The sequence below is a fragment of the Ammospiza nelsoni genome, chromosome Z, assembly GCF_027579445.1.
Source record: "Ammospiza nelsoni isolate bAmmNel1 chromosome Z, bAmmNel1.pri, whole genome shotgun sequence".
Classification (NCBI taxonomy): domain Eukaryota; kingdom Metazoa; phylum Chordata; class Aves; order Passeriformes; family Passerellidae; genus Ammospiza; species Ammospiza nelsoni.
In genome coordinates, this window is record NC_080669.1 from 60947834 (window position 1) to 60969147 (window position 21314).

Here is a 21314-nt window from a genome sequence, read left to right on the forward strand (position 1 = left end):
GTCATCTGTGCGCTGTCCATGAAAGAACACAGGCAGATATCTGCCTACTTCCAGGAGGCCTCATAGTTCAAAGTTTTCTGCCTGGACTTTGTCAGTTAGGGGACATGAAGGCTTTCCTTGTAAGAGACATGGATAAGAAGCCACATAATGCTTTGGCGAGGGGAAAACATCAGAATCTGGCTTTCTTCAGGAACACTGAACTCCTTGAAATCAGCTCTCTTAAGGTATTAAAAAATGTAGTAAGAAAAACAAGGTACAAAAGATTGTTTACATCAGGCACAAGAATTAGAGCAAGAATTCTTGATAAGAATTCTTATTCTTATGCATAAGAATTCTTCATATTTCACCACAAGCTTTCTACAGACAATTCAGTATTTTGTAGTTTTCAGTGGTATCTATTGCTGAAACCACCTACTGGTCATTTGTGTGAGCTAAAAATTGAGTACTTCAGATTTAAAATCCAAATGAAAACCAGAAACACTTAGGATTTAAAAGGTTAAAATTACTTTTTTCAGCCCATACTCATTTACATTTTTGCATGGGCAAAACCTTAGCAACTCTGGACAAAATGTATTAAGTGTTTTGGAAGATAAAAAAAGTATACATGAAAAATCTAAACATGCTCATTCTGGAGAGAGGACCAAAAAAGTATAGCCATAACCAAAAGGTTTTTTCCACCACAGAACAACTGCTCTACACTGACAGCATTCTTTCTCACCCTGCTTGTAGATCTGAGAACCTAGACTACAACTGCAAAACTGTCAGCATTGAAAGCAAGTCTTTGATGCAATAAAATATTATAGCAGTCTCTAGTGTCACTCTTGAGAACTCATCTTCCCTCTTGAAGGATATATCAAGCCAAGTCCTCCATTTCACAAGGGAAAAAGGCCTAGAATTTTATTCCTAGAAAAACAGGGCGGGCCAATTTTACAGATACAACTGGAAGTGCTGGACTGCAAGATGCACTTAGTTATTGCTTCAAGGCAATTGTGGTAAAATTGTTGGCTACAGCTGAATTTAACACATTTGAAAAGGCCAGTTTCATGTATTAGAAACTTGACTGAACAAAGGCATGTATAAGACAATGCTGTCCTTGCTTAGAGCAGGAATTTGAACTGCACGACATGCTGAGGTCTTTTCCAGTCTGGATGACTTTCTGGCATGGCCATCTTAATACTCAGAAATTTTCAAGAAACCAACCCAGGAACTGAGTATTTCACCTAAGCACTTGCATGTAGTTTAATTCATCATGTTCTTGCACTTATGAAGTTGAGGAACTTGAAAACGCTACCCTGGAATCTATACAGTAAAACAACACACAAAACAGGATTCCTTTACATGCCTCTTTGGTGAATTATTTTATAATACTTACAGTGAATTCTCATTTTATTTAATACACTATACACTAGAATTGCAATCAACAGTATTTCAAAAGAATCCAGTTTCCAAGTTCACCATACTTTCCATTTTAACACTTAGGCATTTAAAATACATGAAAGTTATAGATTAATATTAAAGTAGACCTGATATGAAGTCAGAACTTACAAAGAGCAACATCTTTGCATTCTTTCACCATGACTACTTTCCATAAGTGGTAACTACACAATGATTAATGATTAAAATGCAGATCAGTTTACAGCATTCACAAAAACAGACTTGCCATATGAATGTGAAAAAAGCAGCAGCCTCTCATAATTTAAAAGTGACTTTCCACATGCTTGCTCTATTTGCAAAAAACATCTCCCAGCCCCCATTGTTACCGATGAAACCAAGGATTAGGAGGTTCAGAATGATTAAAAATCATTTCAGGCTGAGTCTGAAGAGGGAGAGGGCAAAAATTATTTATTTCAATAGTTCCCTTGCACATGAACAGACTTAGCTCTGCTCCACGGAATATTTAAACTAGCAGAGATTTTAAATTACAGACATCAGCGCTATATAGTTAAGGAGACAATTTTATACACACCCCTCCAATCTAACAAAATAAAAACTCTAGGAACAGCCAATTGTTTTCTTAGGCTTTCTGTACACTTTGAACACCACTACATCTACTACTACACAGATTTGTATGATTATTACACTCTCATATGGAGCATTAGAGTAAAACTAAACCCTGAAGTTGTCAGCGGAAAGTCAGCTAAAAATGGCACTTACACATGCACACATCAGTTTCTATTTCGCTTTATTCACACACTTAGTTATTGTAAGCCTTGCAAACAAACTGCAAGACAGCCAAATTTGCATTCTGTGCAGCTTTGCCCCACACCCATTTTTTGTTGTTTTTATACAAAGCAAGAGATTCCTATTGGTCATCTTCTGCCACACTGCAGCAAAATAAGTCTTCTACAAACCTGTAAATGATAACATTTAAGTCTACTTAAGTCACTTTTACAGTTTATATTTTACTCACAGCTCCATTAACAGTGAAGTTGGAAACATTTTTAAAAGACCATCAGTCCCCTAATTGCAAGTTCTTATAACTTAAGAAAATAAATTCCTTTCAACTGCTTAACAGTCCATATTAAATATCAGATGTGATGCTTACAAAGCAGATACTAACAATTCATATCCATTCCTTATGTCAGTGAACTGGTAAGAGGAAAAGTAAATCCTCAATGCAATCACATTTGAAATCTGATCCCCTTTGTATGACTGCATATGACATATTCAATTTGTGTCTGTAATTTTTAAACAGTCTTTTTTAATTACACTTCGGAAACTATATCCCCATTTTTAAAACAAGTTGTTCTACAGTGTAAGGAGAATCCATAGAGTGGATTCCCCAAAGTTCACTTTCTAAGCCATTTAAACAATAACTAGGCTAGCAAGTCAATCATGTCCAATGTGCTGGATCCAGACCTGGACAGATTAAGAAACATTTTGAAGCAGTGTTGAGTAAATAATTTTGGTAAGCTGTAAAACTGCCACATGCAAGGTATACTGTACTATAACAGCTCCAAATCCTTTATAAAAACCTTGCACTCCTTCTTCCCGTTTTATAGTATTTATGCAGTCTTTCATTCCCTCATACTGAGTATTGATTGGAAGCACTTCATAGCCAAGGTCTGTATTGTCAATTATTGTGCGTGTCCCTTGAATATGAAGGCGGTGCAAAACTGTTTCCAGTGGGTAAAGCATGACATCAGCACAAAGGCTAGCAGCAAAGCTAGCAATAAGTTCTGGAAAATACGCATCCAGCATGCTCTGCACAGAAGTGGAGCTCTCAGTTGGAAGGTTGTGGGAATTATCCCTTTTCAAAACAAACAAGACAAGCTTCTGGACGATGGAACTGATGACGTAGTGAAGAACTCCGTGCAGAGCAGTGGGAAAAGTGAGGACCATCAGAGGAAGGAGACGTTTGCTATGGGGTACTCCCAAGCCTACAACTCTCCCAACTCCTTCTTTCACGCAGTCCAGGATGCCAGGGTTGTCTCGAATGATTTCACTCTACAACAACAAACAAGGAGTTACAACTCGTGCTGAGCAGTTCAAAAACATCCCGATATCCACTCTGACACTTTATCACTGCTTAACTTTTAAAAAGCATTAAATACTTGCATGCTATTATGTCTACACAGCTGTACAAATAAAAGCCGCTTGTTATAACACTCTTCACAGCATTCAATTAAGCTTCTTTTTAAAGAATGAACCCATCTTGAAGAAGTGAGGGCTTTTTAATTTATATTGTGGTTATCTGTGTTTCTAACAAAGATATGCAACCTTCAGCCTATTGCTGAATGTATCAGAATGCAAAGCAGTCATGAACTTGCAATGTCTACATCTGGAGCAAAATGCCAGGAAGGATTTATTTAATTCAAAATTCCTTTACTTTAAAGACTGTGACTATAATCTTTGAACTTGAATCTACATAGTAAAGATTTCTATAACTAGTGTTGAAAGCTCATTTTCTATATGAATCGAATAGTTTCAGTTTTGAATGTTTTCATGGCATTATATGCATTTAAAGTAGTATTCTTTACCCATGATGTCTCTTAGTGAAGAGAGAATCACTGTATTCATGTGCTAAAAATAAAAATTCTGTAGTAATTTTTTAGTCTGTTACAATCCACCTGTGAGGGTAGCATTAAGTTAAAAACATTATTTCCCCTACTAATAGTGTTTTATCCTGTTGTTTACATCCAAAATTCAAGATTTTGGTGTTCTCCTAAATGTCCAAGTCTCTGAGTCCATGTGGTCTATGTCCTGACCTCAAGCCAGAATAAATCACCAGAATATTCCTCAGTATTTGAGGAAATATTAAACAGCCTGCAGAGCCTTGATGGTCTTTTCTGTGTGGGTGAGAAACTAGTTTAAATGCCTGAGAACATAATGTTGTTGCAGACTTCAAGTACAAGTTAAGCAGCACAACTCCTTTTCTGTCCCACATCACTACAGTCACTGCAGTTTAAACCATTCCTGCTTTGGCCTAACACGCCACCATGAGGTTTGAGATGCTAATGACAAAGAACAGCTAATGACAAAACTTGATAGCTGCAGATTTCCACTCTTTACAGCTATTTTGGCGAAATGTACACTTGGATAAGTGTCAAACAGACACTGCTGAACACCATGGTTTACCAGAATTAAGACAGTTAAAGTCAACATAAACCTGCCAGTAGGAAATCCAACAATCCGAAACTTTTCTGGCTTGCCATTGGTCATTGCATTCTTGCAGCATAGGAATGTACTTCAAACCTGGCAAGCCAAGCTGCTCCCCTGCATCGATTAATACAATATAAAAATCTTCACAAATGATATCCTTACCTCTGCTGTGTTTCTAATAAGTTTATGATGATGTTTCCAGGAACTCAAGAACGCATTTTGTACATAATATATAATATATACATAATATATACACATACACACGCTTGTTGAGTAAAATATTTGCACACAGCTGAAGCTACCAAATCTTAAAATCCTCAGATCTCAGTGGAATTTTCATAACCAATCCATTACAGAGATCATCTACCGAAAAGGCCAAGAGAGATGCTATTTTGGTTTTTTATTGTTTTCCTATTAAGTTGCTTTCTAGCAAAGAAACTTTATACTTACTTTGCAAACAGAAGACAGGCTCTAAATCATGTTCTCTTTTATTGCTTAAAAATTTACCCATGCCCAACACCACAGGTAATGCAAAATCCTTTCAGACAAAAATACGAGCAGCAATATATAGCGTTCCATTCTGTGGCTGGCTATGAGCTCCAGAAATATTAACAGTTTTCCACCACTGTTTCTAGTTCCAAAATTATGGCGTGGTCAGGGTAGAGCCATTCCCCAGCAATTAAGAATTTGAGTTCCAGCCAGGTTCCCATTATGACACCAGTTAAGTCTCCCAAATATTCCCCAAACCAGAGATCCCAGGAGGAAAGATGGTTTCTAAAATACAGAGTATCTTCAGAGGAAGTGAGTTTGTGGTTGAGAGTCTGTCTATAACTCTCCCTGCACAGACGCTTAATCCCACCTGCCCTGTTAATCCATAATGCAGCCAGTTCAGACAGAACAGCTCTCCTAGTACCTTTCGGCTCATTTCAGCTTGGATTGTCTGCCCACAGCAGAATCCTGCCCCTGTCCATGCCTCTAAAAGCATGCGGAAACTGAAAAACTGCAGAAGTCAGCCTTCTCCCCAGAAAAAAAAACATTTTGGACACATACACCAGTAAACTAGTCTTGACAGTACATACAACTTGCCCATGCTATAAATGAAAATTATTATTTTGATGACTCAGTGACACAAGAGTGACTATGCTGCATGCTCCATATGGGAGCTCAATCAACAGAGAGAGTTCCATTAGCTGCACAGAGACTCTGTCACGTCATCTAAGAGCAAGTCATTATACAGACAGGGCTGGGAGAATTATCCTGGACATTTCTGCACAGCTAACCCTTGCCTTTCTCCAGAAAGAGATGCAACATCTCACTGACAGGCAGTCTGCAACACAGCACTATGGCCCACACTTCACAGTTACAGAACCAGCTACAACATACTCTTAAGTGACAGGTCCAGATTTTAATTTTTGTGGCTAAGGAAGAACTAGATGAAGATTAAAACTAAAAACCTGATTGAATGAAAACAGTCCTGAGAGGGTAGAGTTGAGTATTTACTTAAAAATCCCCAGTGAACTACTGGAAAAACCTTTACAGTTGTTGTAGGGGACAGATGTCACTGTACCAACATGCCTAGGAAAGCAAAGGTTAAAAAACTTGAGATTGAGAAAAACTTCTGTTTTATCTGCTAGAACACATAAATATAGCATGTCACTCTTTCATATACAATATATTCCAACTATCTACATTAAATGTCCTTTCTAATTCTAGATTTAGAATTAAGATATACTGATACACCCTACATAGGGAACATCCATTTCAGCTAAGTCACACAGCCTCAAGCAAAACAAATGCAACTACTGCAACACAAACCAGAATTCAAAGATTCATCTCTCCACATAATCTAATCTATAAAGTCTAACAGTATCTTTTAAAATGTTCCAAACATATTTAAATTACCTGTACAGTTTCAATCAGGCTCGCAGAATAAAAAGGCATTGCTATCACATGTGTTAACCTGTAGAAATTAACAATGTAAGAATTAACATAACGACAATATTAGAATTTCAGCCAAACAGGCACCTCTAAGTTCATAAAGCTATCTACCAAATCATCCCTGAGAGAAAACTAACCAAGTATAACTCAATTACTAAAATGTAGATCAACTAGTTGAGGTAAACTCCAGTCAAAAGTTTAGTTAAATTCTATTTCCATGTAACCAGACTGATTAAGGTCTAAAATAGTCTTATCTTTTAATTTAGTGGAGTTCCATAGACACAGGGATTTAGTACAAGAAAACCTGTGAAAGTGGTGTATGTAATCAAGATTGTTCAAAAAATCAGCATTTGAAAAGTACTGTTAGCATCCTGTCAAGAAATGACTGTTGGCATCTTGTAGCAGCAGACTAAACGTATGCCCATTTGGTAGTTTTATTATATTTAGATAGTAAGACATAAGATACATGCTATACTTACCCTTTGAGTAAAAGGTGTCCACCTATCTGCTTGAGATTCCATTTATGTGAAAGCTCTCTAAAAAGAGAAGTATTTACCACAGTATGAATAGTCATCCACATGTAATTCTCAAGCAATTCTTCCATGAGTGTCAACAACCTGTTGTCAGTTTTCATATTGGTGTTCTATGATTCATGGTGAACTACTTCTCATATTGAAAAGACACAGTGAAACATTTAATAAATCATGCTTAAATTAACTTCAAGTAGTTTTTCGGGCTTGTCAGATATCCTATCAAAAAAAGTATTCAGTTATTGATTCATAAGATGTTTGCTGCTCTCACAGCAACTGACTTTATTAAGTTCTGCCTTTACGTTGCAACCTTATGTACAAGCGCTTAAAGCAACCTTCAGGGAAAAACGGAGTATTTTAAAATCTTCCTACTCTTCCTTTATCAAGAAATCATTTTTATTTCATTTTGGTTTGGTTGTGCTCCTCTGTTCTTTAGGTTATGTTTACCCTGTTGTTATTTCTTTCAAGAAAATATAAATTATATTTAGGTACAGTTAGATAAGAACAAATCAAGTACAAGAGGTCAGGCTAGAAGATGCGCAGTAATTCCATACAGACATAATTGAAGCTTTTTGTCCGATGACCAGTCCTTAGCATATTCTGATAAAAAAGAAGAAAACCCATGTATTTAACACAAAGGTGACATCAATAATATTTCCTTGAAATAGTATTTCTAGTTACGGACTTCAAAATACAAACAGCAAATGTTTACAGTCCACTTGACAGAAAATATAAATCCACCTAGCTCCAGATAGCATTCCAATACCACATGTACTGACAATGCATATGGCCAATATCTAGCTATGAGGTATAGATACTTGTCTGTAATGCTGGGCACGCTAGACCTTGCATTTTTAATAACAAGCTATAATGTTTTAAGCTTTGTTGTCTAGGAATCACAATCAGACACTGCTTGTAGTTAACTCTAATCCAAGAAAGGCAAGATTTTACTCTTTCTGAAGAATTGTGTGTTGTTACTAGCTTTCACATTTTAAATCCATAGGTTAATCACTAAACAGGAACAGAAGATCATTTTTACCATTATATATTTCAGACACTTGGATCACATCCACTTACCATAACAGTTAAATGATTTGGAAAATAAAACAGCCAAACTAATGTGTGAAAGCCTAATCTGTCAATCCACAAGGCATAACTGTGCAAGAACAATTATGTAAGAAGTTTGCCTAGTACAAAACGCTCACACCCATTTCTGGGCTCCTCTCCTAAAACAGGGGTACTCTTTCACGTAACTATAACATAGAATTAGAATTGACATTTCACGTCTCTGTGTTCTTTGGACCCTGATAACGCAGTTAAGTAACCTTTTAAATTAGACTTGCTGGCACTGCTGCTACAAGCAATAACCTTCTCCTCCCTGTAACCACCCAAAGATGCAAGCCACCATTAAGAAGGAAGAGAGAGCATTCAGGAGAAAATTGTGGGGTGGTGCATGTATGAGAAAACCACTGAGAAAGCCAGATCACTTTCACAGTCCAGGTAATTTCCTGACTGTTCACACATTGTGTTTCCATAAAGATGGGAGTAGCACAGAGGAAAGAATGAGCTGGTTCCAGCAGAAAGGTCTGATTCTTTTGGCAGCAGCACCAGCTTACTTTTCAAACTGCTGAACTGACCCACAAGAAGAAAAGCATTGCTTACATTTTTGAGAATTCAGAACTATGAAAATATAAACACTGTATCACATCTCATGAACTTAAGCATACCCTAGAGCTGTATCTAAAACACACTTGGAGGAAAGCACATGCCTGGAAATTTCAATTACATATGAAACAGAGCTGACCAAAACCCTTAAATACACACTATACAATTTAAATATGAAATACTTTTGCTAATGCTTTTGAACTTGCAAATGCCTACTTTTATAAGTCTGGATACATGCATCATAACAGTATTTGATTCATCCTAACCATATTTCTTCTTTTTAAACCCAGGGTAGTTTCCATGTCCCTGAATATTTTTAGTAAAAATTACTAAATTTCTGCAGCAGAGGGTTGACACTGTGATGCAGAATGATGAATACCTCTTTAAATAAAGTCAGTAATTTTTAGTGGTAACCTCTTTGTTATAAGAATACTGAACAAGGTACATATGGCTGTTGGTCAAGGAAGGCAAAAGATAAAGCTGCTGTTACATGGACACCCATTTACCATGTCTTCTCATTTACTAATGCAGGCCATTCTATTCTCCCTCCTACCAAGGACAGTGCAAATATTCAGCAAAATGTCAGTGCTAACTCATTAGCTGTGCAAGTCTTCTGTATTTACATTAATAAGACCAGGAATTTTCCCCTTAGGTATGGTAATGCTATTACCACACAATAAAAACCTAAAAAAAAAGAAGAAAATTATGATTTTTTTATTACAGAGTTGAATACCAAAGACCAATTTGCCACAGCATTTCTAAGCCAGACAAGTAAGCAGACACGACCAAATAAAGTTCCCAGAAAGAATCCTTCACTATTTATGGATTATAAGGTCGCCTTTTCCAAGACAACCACACTGTGTTTGGAAATACCTATTTATTGTCTGGTTGTTCTCATGAAGTAGTATTTTTCAAACAGCCTTACTAACACTTTGAAAATAAGTCAACAACTTACTAATTTGTTAGAAGTGGTAAAAAAACATGCAATACCTTGGCAAAGGTGTAAATTCACTGATGATGCCTTCTGTTCCCAGGGTTATGCCTTGAACAATGAAAGTGCTGCCCATTCCTTTCCAAAGAGCTCTTGGACCCTGTGTGTCAAAATATCCAACACAAAACTCAAAAATATTTTCAACTTATTATTAAAAAAATTCAGTAAATTCAGACCACACAGGGCTACAATTCTACTGTTTTAACTTTATCATTAAATTTGGGTAACAACTAATTTTTAATCTACGCAGAAGTTTTTGTTTTTCAATAATTTCAAAGACCTATCAATAACTTTGGAGGCACATCTCCCACTGTTAATAATCTGCATTATAAACTTAACACCATTTTTTATGGACAAAATGAGCTTAACATGTGAAAAGTACATCCATAAGATATTCAGAATTATGAATTTCTTCCTGCCTTCTAATGATGTGAGTTTAAGGATTGCCATCCCCCTGCAGAATTGGAAATGTACTCAGTACTACCTTTGGAAGGAGTCACTTCAAAAATAACTTTATCCACATAATGATTAATGATCTTTCAGAAACCTAATGAAAAAAAAAATTCAGGGACTTTTTGTTTTCTAACATCCATAAATCTTTCCCCACTAAGTATTGTACTTCTGAAAAAAAAATAATGGTTTACTTGATCTTCTTGACACATTTTTGTAGCTATAAAACTAACAAACCCTCAGCACAGCCATGCTTTACAACACCATCTACATAAACACTCAGATTTCAATGTACACACATGCTGTAGGTACTCTCAGTGCTCACATACAGGCTGCCACCAAATACTAACCTGTGTCTTATTGATGCAGTACATGATATTGACAATACTAAATGGTGTGAGATGATAATTCCGTGCATGATAGTTAACCTGTTAAAATATAAACAATGGCAGTCTTAGAAACACAGTTGCAGACGATACAACTCTGAAGGATAAAGGTATTTCAAATATAAGAATTTTATTTCTGTAAAGATCAGCTAAAAATATGAGCAAGTTCACACTGAAATTTAGGGAAATGGACAGCCCTTTTAAGTATTCATATGAAAGTTTAAAAATAAACTTTACATAAATCAGAACCTATGAAACAAAGCATCCTGCTTGTAAATGGGGATCTGAAAGTTGCTCTGCAGACCCCACAACATTTACTTGCTGTAATTTGCTTTCCACTGCCCAAAGAAAAATAAGCAAGATTTTTCAAAATAAGCTAAACTGCAGAACAGAAAACATGTATTCTACAAGTAAACACTTGTTAATGTAGCAGAGGCCCCCTAAAAATTACAAAGCTTCCTATAATACATACTTTCATTCAGAGATATGACAGTACACAGGAGCTTTGACTGGAATAGGTAATATAAAAGACATACCTGACACTGACGGCGTAGAACAATGCAAGGATGTGCCAACACATTTTCTGTAAACAGGCTTCAAAGGAAAATTGTATTTAATGCATGAGAAGTCACTAAGAATTCCTTAGAAAAGGCTTGTTAATTGTCTCTAACAACAGCAGATCAATATTTGGAAAAACAATATATTTTCTAGTGAACTAACAAGGCATGTTTTTGATGGCTACCCAACAGCCTCCCAAGGAACAAGTTACATGAAATTTGACACACACATTCACTACGAAAAAGCCCCATATATACGTAGTATGCACATATTTTTATATGCAAATAACATACAAAATTTCTTAATCTCATCCTCTTCAAAGTATCATGGTACAAAACAAACCACAACCACAATTATGACAGGATTAGTTCCAGTTTTATGCTAATTCTGCATACTGTATTAATAATCAAGACTCTCTTTAGGACGGCCAGAGAAGGACTGGTAGTAACAGCTGACTACCTTTTCACCACTACTGGCCCAAAACAATTCTCCTGTCAGTGCCAGAAGTCATATTTCAAATCAAAACTTCACAGGAAAATTCTCACTTCCAAAGCAGAATTCCTGGTTCATTTAGAGAAAATATTAATTTCATCTCAGAGTGCCTGAGTGATCAGAGTACTTACCTGTACATTGTTCAAACCTGGGATATGGATTAGAAAAGTAGAATACCCAGGATTTTTACAAACTCAAGCTACAGAATCATCTCTGGTAGGTTTCTGAACTTCCGACAAACAAGTGGCACAGAAAAATACTGCAGTTTTTTAAATATTGAGCTAATTTGTAGTTTGCTACTACCAAAAGAGGTAAAACTTTCCCTGGACATCAGCATCTTAAAATTCAGCACTTTCTCAAAAACACTATCAATAATAAGACAACACAATCACTATAATAAGAATAAAATGGCCTCCAGACCAGCTTGGTTACATGAACATTATGGTTTGAGGATACTTTGGTAATACACTCGAAGACATTTTCAATTTCTCAAGAAATATTTGTATTGATTAAAAATATTAATAAAAGTTGCAAATGTCAAAAAAGTTTTCTGGTGTCACTTTCAGATTACTTGGACAGGGTACACACATCCTGGGCATTCCATATGAAAAACAGTTTCTTACATTCATGTATTTTTGAGCAACAGTTAAAGAAAACAGAAACCTAAACAGGGGCAGTAAGTTTCTAAACACATTTCAACTACTTATGGCTGTTGGAATAAAAACACATTATAGAAACGTATATAGGGTTTATAAGACAAATACGAGCTTTACTACTGCTTTGTCACTCAACACAACTCTTACCTTGCAAGGCCAATACCAAAGCCAGCAAATCTGTTCAACTGCTCTGAAAAAGAAAAAAAAACAAAACAAAACCAGATTATACAGCAGTGATAATCACAAAATAGAGAAAAATGCCATGCACAGGATCTGAAAAACTAATTTTATCCTATACTTGCATTAGAAAATTACAAGCACTAAACCGCAATATTTATGGCAGCTGAGCAATAGAGGATATAAAACAAATATTCCCCCAGGAATATTTGCACTTTGGACTGCATTTGAGTTTGTACATAGTCTTATATATAAAATTATGCTTTTCTTACAGGGGAAAAAAAGAACAGAGAAAAATGAACAGTAAAACAGAGAGTATTTTAATATCTAAAAAATCCAACTCAAACCAACTACTGAAAGATTTAGCATGCATGAGTTTACAGTAATTCTGAAACATAAATTTAGATAATTGAGGTGAAAATAATGTTAAAACAGTAAGAAGGCAAAATTTTGGGAAGTTACACAAAAAGCCATGGATAAAGTAACAAACAACCACATAAGGCAAATTTTCAAGCCAGCTTTTTATCTCCAGTCCTTTGCAAAAATCTACTTATTGGAGAATTACAAAAGTAATTAATTCAACTCTTTGTTGCCTGCAACCAGACAAACATTTGCCCATTGGGAATTATCAGAAGGGATTTAAGATGAGCATCAGAACCATAAAGGCATTTTAAAGTTAATGCTCAGCCCTACAACTGCACAACTTCAGAGTGCAAGCAGTCTGAAGACATGGATAAACTAACTTCAGTGGGGCTCCACACAAATGTGGCAGCCCTCCTAAACACGGTAAGATAGCATTTGCAGCAGCTGCATTCAGTGATTACAGCAACTCCGTATCAGTGCTCCAAAGTGCAGACTGAACACACCTTCCACATGTAGATAGGGGGGAAAAATGTAGTCTCCAGCTATGCAAGGATACTTAAACAGTGCTTCAACCAGTGCATCCATGGATGGAGTCCAGCTAAAGGCTGTACTATTTATAAAGACACTTAAATAAAAACACTGCACTACTGGTCAGAAAAAAATGACTTGCCTACTAAAAAAATTCGATTTCACGTAAATTACTATTTCATATATCTTTCGATACTCAAGTGTCGATAACTTGCTCCTTTTATTTAAAGAAAGCAACATACAGTACCCTAGATACAGCAAGTTTTCCTTAATTCACCTCAGTTTCATGAAGACTTAAAATTACTTTATTTATGGAGGCTTACACTCACTTTCCTAGCAATTACTGAAAAAGCCCCGTACTTAGTTGCTAAATCCTACCAGTCCCACAGTTCCCTCGCAATCACACGCGGACGGGGGAGGTTTACGTCAGCAGTTCATGTTTTAAACCCGAGAGAAGCCACGCAGTCTGTACGACCACCACCACCACAATAACGCTGCACTCTGAGAGCCGAGAGCACTTCCTGCCCTTAAAGAGGGCGGAGTGTTTCTGCAGGAGATTGTTTACACGGGCACTGAGGAGCAAGCTGACTGCACACTGCTTAACGAGAAGCTGCGGGCGCGCTCTGACACTCTCAAACCATTTTTGCATGGAGTTGCACAGTGCCGTAGCGTAAGAGGCAGCCACGGAGCAGTCTGACTTCTTCTAAAGGGCTTTTCTCCCGGCGCTTCAGCACCGCCAGTAAAAAGGAGGGCCGGGCAGCGCTCGGCCTGGCCACGGCACAGCCCGGGGCCGCCGCCCGCCCGCCCTTGCCCGGCGGGTCACTGCTCGCGGGAGGCGGGAGCCGCGGCTCAGCGGGACCGGGGAGCGGCGAGAGGCGGGGGCCGCCCCCCGGGTAGCCCAGGCCGGGCCCTCCCTTACCGGCGCCGGGGCCGGCCACCCCGAGGTTGACCTCCTCGTTGGAGCCGACGCCGCCCAGAGGGGTCCCGGCCCCATACGGCGGCGTCTTCTCGCCCCAGTGCAGGTTGCGGCTGCCGGGGATGTCGGGCGGGCTGGTCACCCAGGAGCCCAGCTCCGAGGCGCTGCTGAAGGGCCTGGAGCCGGGGCCTAGTTCGTCGCGGCCGATCCCGCGGTAGCCGAGGCCGTCGAAGCCGTCGGGGCGCCGCGGGTGCATGGCGGGGGTGGCTGAGGGGGCCCGGCGGGGCCGAGGGGAGCGGGAGAGGAGCGGGAGGCGCCGCGCTCGGGCCGCACCGGCAGCAACGGACCCGGACTCGCCGCTCGCCCTGGCACTTCCGGCCGCGGTGAGGCCGCGCGCGTGACCGCCGAGGGGGCGGGGCCGCGACGCTGGGCCAATGGCGGCGCTCCGCTTGCCCGGCCCGGGGCGGGGCGTCCGGCGCGGGGGGCGGGCGGGCGACGGCTCCCCCTGGCGGTGCGGCGGGCGGAGCACGGCTCGGCCCGGGCGGGCGCGGGGGAATCCCTGTGGCGGCTCCGCTGCCGCCCCCCATAGGGGAGTGAGAAAGATCGGGAGGTGGCCGGAGAAACATAAGGTGGCCATGCCGACCTGAGACAGCACTTTCCGGGGAAAAACATCCTTCTTATCGACCCTGGAGATGAGCACAACACAGACACGGCAGGCGCGGGGATGAGGCCAAGGAGGGCCGGGAGAGGAACGCAGAGCACCCAGGATGCCCAAAACCCTCCGACCCATTTCCGTAAATGGTCTGACAGAACAGCCTGCCCATAATAACTGATTGCATAGAAAGTGAGAAACACTTCAGTACGGTGAAGTCAGGCCATAGAAAGTATCTCCCAAGCCCGGGCGGTGCCCGCGGATATCCCGCTGGCTGGATGGATGCAGGTGGATAGAGTCTGACACCAGGACTGACCTCCCTTCAGCTGCATCAGTGCTGGAACCAGGAGCGGTGATCCCTTCTTTTTCTCTCTTTCTCTCTCGTCCTTTTTAGTTCACCTCTTTTTTCTGTCTTCCCTTTCACACTACTTCTTTATCTAAAACCCATTGCCACACGCTTGTATAGTAGGTCAAGGACTAGAATACCAGTTTCCATGCTGAGTGTGTGATTTACTAATGAAACTTTCTGATTGTTTGCAGACCCTCTGACTTTTGTTGTTCCTTTCAACCGTGAGCATTTATGAATCTTCCTTCCCCTTAGGAGTGGGGGCTGCCCTCTGTGGGTTTAATGATCCCTTAGCTCAGAATCACAGAATCACTTAGGTTGAAAAGATCTCCAAGATCACCAAGTCCAAACTTTGACCATGTCAACCAGAGCATAGCACGTCCAGTCTTTCCTTAAACATTTCCAGGGACAGTGATTCCACCACCTCTCTGGGCAGCCCGTTTCGATATCTGGTCACCCTTCCTGTGAATTTCTTTTTTTCTAATGTCTAGTTGAAACCTCTCCATGCACATTAAACCATTTCCTCTCCCTGTGTCATTTGTTGCTTGGGAGAGGAGGCTGACCTCCCCCTTGCTACAATTTCCTTCCAGGCAGCTTCTAAGAAACTCAACAAGTGGGTCTTAGTCTGACACACAGGTGTTCTCATTTTGTGCACTAGGTTAAGCCAGCATTAGTGCCTTCAAGTCTAAGTATAGCATGAGTCATCCACATGAGCTTTGTGAGAGAAAATCTCATTAATGCATATGAGTATCTCAAAGGCAGGTGCCAAAGGATGGTGCCAGGCTCTTTTAAGTGGTGCCCAGGGACATGAAAAGGAGCAAAGGCCATAAACTAAAACACAAGTTCAGCACATAAAGTTACAACATAGCTGTACTCTGGTTTGTTACACAGTTTTTAGTCTTCTTAAAGTTGTGGAAATCATAAAATCAGACTAGTCAGGATTGAAAGGAATCTTTAAAGGTCATCTAGACCAACAGCCTTGCAATAAGCATGGACATCATCAATTTCCAGCAGGTGTTTAGGGTCCTTTGCAAACTGAATTAATGTTTCCAGAGATGTGGCTACAGCCGCTGTGGGCAACCTTTTCCAGTGTTTTACCAGTCTTATAATGCTCTTCAGCTGTGTCAACAGCACTATTCAGCTTTGTGTCATCTCCAAAACTGCTGAGGGTGCACACAATCCCATGATGTCCATGTTACTGATAAAGATACTGAACAGTAATGATAAGAAATGAAATATTAGTATTAATTAGAATTTCAGGTGTGGGGTCCATATCTTCTACACAGTGTCCTCAGACCATTCCATGGGTGTTTGACTGTGCTCCTATAGCACAGAACCTGTTTTCACATGATACAACAGAAGTTTGGACTCCCTTCTTTTCTTTGAAAGAAAACACAAAGAAAACAGTTCAGAAGTTTACTTTTTGCAGTGAGAAGAAATTGCCAACAGCCTAAGTGCACTGAGCAGCAATTACAGTAGGAGACAAAGCTTCTGTGCTAATGATCCCTTAAATTTAATTTTCATGTGACTTAATATAAAGCCAGACATGCAGTTTCCATGCTTGGTCTTGGAAGCATGAGCAGCCTCCAGGAGAAAAAGCAGAATGAATGTTCTCAATAAGAGAAACCAGTAAACCACAGTTCCTCAGAAAAAATAGGAGAGTGTTGTTCCAAAGAAACCACAATCTTTTTCCAGGCTGGAATATGACGTGGCTGTTGGAATAGCCAGATCTGCTGCTTTTTCTAAAACAATATTCATTTACTAATATTGGGTTGGACTCAATGATCTTTAAGGTCTCTTCCAACCTAATGATACTGTGAATTCTGTGAATATGTGTGACATGGAGAATTGTTCAGGGTGAGGAAACTGTATTCAAATTAAAATGTACATTTCTCTTGGAAAACGATGCTCGTAGCTGCTGCTTTGTTAACCAGTTAGCAAAGGAGTGCAAAGCTGCTGACTCAGATTTGATTTACACCATGTCTTCGAGATCTGCACAGTGGGAAGCTGCCCTCTTGTTCATACAATGGAATAGGGCAGTTGTATTCGACAGCAGCCTGGGGCTTCCAGCAGCTCAGTTGAAAGGCAGTTGGATTGGGTCTCTGCACTAGGCCTGTGTGACTGCTAGAGTGGTTTCTGTGGGAAGACATCGAGAGCTGCCCCTCTGTCCGGCACAGTCACCTCCAGTTGGCCTCCAGCCAGACCTGCCATGGCCAAAGCTGAACCCATCCATGATTTTGGTAGCAGGAGAGGATAAGAGATAGGTGCTTTTTCCGGTATACTACTCCATTTTAAACTGGTAATAAAGTATTCTTCTCCAAGTGGGTGTCGGATTTGAATGTTAATTTGACAGTGGCCTAGATGGGACACACATTAGTGCTTATGTCATTTGGGGTCTTCACCCCATGCTCATGTTTTGCTTGCCATAGTGATTCAGGATGAGAACACAGATGCTTGACACCAGCAGGAGGCTCACACACCACCAAGGAGAACAGCAAACCCACCAGCTTTTCCTGGGTCTCCTGGGCCTGACATCCATAGTGCCCCTTGTCACATCCCACTGGTGGATGTCCAAACAGCTCTTTCCCTTCAGCTGCTCATCTGTTGAGTGCTCTCACAAGAAAATCTTTGGTTTGCCTCGCAGTTTTATCACATAAATAGACCCTCAAGCAAAAGTCACCCCAAAAGGGCCTGCAAAAGGGAGCCTGGGGTTTTCACACCAGCTGGAGGTCTGGACTTGAATACTGGGAGGTCTGGACATTTTCCTGCTGCACACCTCTGCAACTCCCTCAATGACCCAAACAGGAAGCTGGAAGGTGCCACAGGCTCTTGGATCCCTCCCTCACACTGACAACTGGCACCCAGTGTCTGTGCTTTGGCTGGCTTGTTCCCCAGTGCCCATCAAGAGTGATCTGAGCAAGGGGGAAGAGCCTGCAAATTGCCTTCATGGGAGAATTTTCATTTCTCCGAAAGCTGAACAGATACAAGCCTGGAAGTTAAATGGGTCTTTGCGGGGTTGTTTCTCCTCATAGCTGAACCTAAGGTGGGTGGCTGGACCATCCTTTGCTGCTCATGCAGTAACACATCCATTTCAGTCTTCTTTTGTGTACAATGTGTAGAACACCTGGAATATTAGATACACCTCCAAACCATAAGAGTGACACCAAATTGCAAAGCCAATATATGATACTATGTACAGTGATTAATGTTCTTCTAATGGTTTTGACAGCGGAATACCGAAGTCTGTAAAATACTGCATATATGATTAATAAATACAAAACCATGAATAAACAAAGTTCAGAATCTGTTCCTCAGCTGAGCTGAAGAACCTTATATGGGAAACGGGAGTCAGAACTAAAGAAATGGATTCTTGTTGTTGTAGGTTGTTACTGGAGTAAACCTACTTGATACAAAGCGGTGTTATCCTGGGGGGTTTTGTCATGAGAAAAGTGCATTAAAGAATTCAAAGAACTTCTCTGTGATCAGGATTTGGATGTAATTAATTTTAATTCATCTACGCTAGAGCTGTGCAATGGCATATGTGTACCTGTGGTGTGCATCCCCTGCACTCCTCCTGGGGCCTCACTGTGATCTGAGAAATGCTCATTAGGCCTCGATCTTCACAAACAGCACCTGGGCTGCGCTCCTCCTGAGCTTATCAAAATCACTCTGTTCCCAGGAACTAGTACTGTCTAATGAGCTCCTGATTTTTAATGAACAGCCTTGGAAACTTGGAAATTTCCTTGCCTGGAAAACAACCCAAGCAGAATAACAATTTTGTTATCAAACTTTCAGAGAACCTACTAGCCCAAATTGCAGTCAGGATGAAAAATGTTTATGATTGAAGCCCACTCTCTTGTGACTCTACAAGCAATGCTTCAAAGTGAGACCCTTTGAGCTCTCCTGGACGTCAGAGACTGTGACCAGCACCTCCCTCTATGTGGGGTCTCTAAGAGCCAGAGAACTCTCAAGTTTGCCAAACTTGGAGAAATTCTGAATGACAGTGATGGAGCTTGGACTAACACCCCCACTTCTCCAGATTCAACCCTTTGCCCATTGCAAAGATCCCAAAGTATCAGATGTGTGTTCTTCACCAAATTTGAGGGGAATTTGTCACATGTACTCTCTGGGTGTCTTGTACAGACTCTTTAGGACTGTGTGCATGAGGGTCTGAATATGCTATATAGCATTTGTACAAGGAATGATGCTCTCCTGGATTCTTAAATACTTCAGATTTGTAAATTAGGTTCATAAGTTATAGTCAGTTCTATATGACTCTTTAGATAAATTGTTTAACTTAACCTGTCAGTTAAGTGCTCTTAAGTGCTGTTAAAGCTATAGGCCTAAACCATTGGTTAAGTATGGGGCACAGTTTAGCAAAGGTTTATGCGCTGAACTCTGAAACTTGTGGTGCAATGGGAGGGTCTTCCTTATTCCTGTTTGTCCTTACCCCTTTCCTATCCTTAACCCCAGCCTCCACAGAGGTAAGTTTTGGGTTAATTTTGTATTTCAACTGACTGATTTTTGGTTTTAGTTTGCTCTTTTTCTCTGTGCTTTAACCAGAGCATTAGTAGTAAGTAGTAGAGGGAACCTTGTACATGAACTACATCATACTCCCTGTTTTATATTAAACCTGCTTTCACCTATGCCTTTGCTGTGATTCTTTAGGTGACCTTAAAACACTAATTTGCCACAGAACACTAAGAAAAATAAACACGTGCACACGCGAATCAATACGTTTGCACAGTAGTAGGTTTCTGTTGCTGCCAACAAAGGCTTAAGTTGTGCAGTGGCTGAGCAGCAGCACCATTTTGTGACACAGGTGTGAAACTCTCTGTAAGCTCACACACCTGGGGCTTGGCTCTGCAGCTCTGCACTTGGCAGGTGGGGGACTCAGCTTCTGGCCTGAGCACTGGCCACTGATCCCCACCCAAATTGTTCTCTTGGCAGCTACATCAGCCTCACCCTGTTTCATTGATGCTTAACTGAGACCTGGACAGATAATTCAGGTATTGATCAGCTCCCAGAGCATCCAGGGAGCTGCTGGCAACTGGGCTTAAGGTCTGGTCATTTTAGTTTGTTTTGGAAGCTCTACTTCTGTCATAGATATCCTGCTGGTATATTAAGTCTTACCTGGTGTACTAACTCTTATCACTGTTAAAGTCACACTAGGAGTGAGACTAATCTGTCTTCCTTGCTGAGGCTGAGGAGAAATGCAAGCTGTGTGTGTCATCAATGAGGCAAAGTCATGGGGTTTTTGAAGTTTATGGACTTATGTCAGTTTAGATGCTGAACTATAGGTAGAAAAACTGTCAGGCAGTCTCCTTAATAGGCCCCCCATCTATTAAAAAAGAGAATTCACACACTCTCCTGCACATCAGTCCATCTTGGAGTATGCCATCAGCTCTCCATGAATAGTAAGTAATAGCGATAATAGCAAGTAATGCAAGAAAATCATGTTACAGAAAGGAGGCTGCGGCTGATGGCAGAGCAAAGGACAGAGATCTGTGGGCTGAATGTCACCTGTGGCAAGGTAATGAATCTGTCTAGTTTCCATCTGAAATGCCTGATTTCATTGCAGTTTCTTGGGATTTTGACTCCTTTCAGAAATGAAGCCAGCCCTCATGCTTTTTAGGCTTTTTGGCCCAACACTAGCATCTAAGCAGATGAAAATAATGATGATTGCTGCCAATCCCTGGTACCAATAATTTTTCAAAAGGTCATGTTTTCTGTCACTGCTTTAAGGAGGGCTGTGAGGCTTGTTACAAATGCTCAGATATAGGCATGTTGTGTTAAACCCTGACACGTGGAGTGTCCCAGGGTACTTGTTGGGCCCATCAGTTCAGAGAGACACTGTTGGAGGTCTTGTGTCACATCTGCTGGCCTCCTCTGGGTGGTTTGTCTGAGCAGAAGGGTCTGAAGAGTGCCACCCCACCTGAGTGCTATTCCTGGGCTTTGGGATTGCTGAGGTTTCCTTGCCCTGACGCAGTTTCCAGGTCTTCATCATTATATGACCTTGTGTGGGATGAACAGAGGAGTGCTTCCTCACCTCAAGGAGGTCGTG

General features: G+C 40.5%; 1 protein-coding gene across 1 annotated transcript; it reads right to left on the reverse strand.

The window, feature by feature from the left end:
* Positions 1–1825: 1825 nt before the first annotated feature.
* Positions 1826–14523, reverse strand: SLC25A46 (solute carrier family 25 member 46). Its single transcript, XM_059492843.1, has 8 exons — positions 14256–14523; positions 12416–12458; positions 11099–11156; positions 10527–10604; positions 9726–9826; positions 7020–7076; positions 6505–6562; positions 1826–3447 (listed from the first exon to the last, which is right to left on the reverse strand). The coding sequence occupies exons 1-8, from the start codon at positions 14506–14508 to the stop codon at positions 2869–2871; spliced, it is 1227 nt and encodes a 408-aa protein (XP_059348826.1). The 5' UTR covers positions 14509–14523; the 3' UTR covers positions 1826–2868.
* Positions 14524–21314: the final 6791 nt, after the last annotated feature.

Bases quoted from the DNA above. Each gene is read 5' to 3' on its own strand.
- SLC25A46 (XM_059492843.1), bottom strand. From the start codon at position 14,508: ATGCACCCGCGGCGCCCCGACGGCTTCGACGGCCTCGGCTACCGCGGG. The intron at 7,077-9,725 runs GTATTGCATGTT...TTCTCTTTTTAG, and splicing joins GAATTTACACCTTTGCCAAG to AGAGCTTTCACATAAATGGA. The intron at 3,448-6,504 runs GTAATTTAAATA...TTGTTGTTGTAG, and splicing joins GCCTGATTGAAACTGTACAG to AGTGAAATCATTCGAGACAA.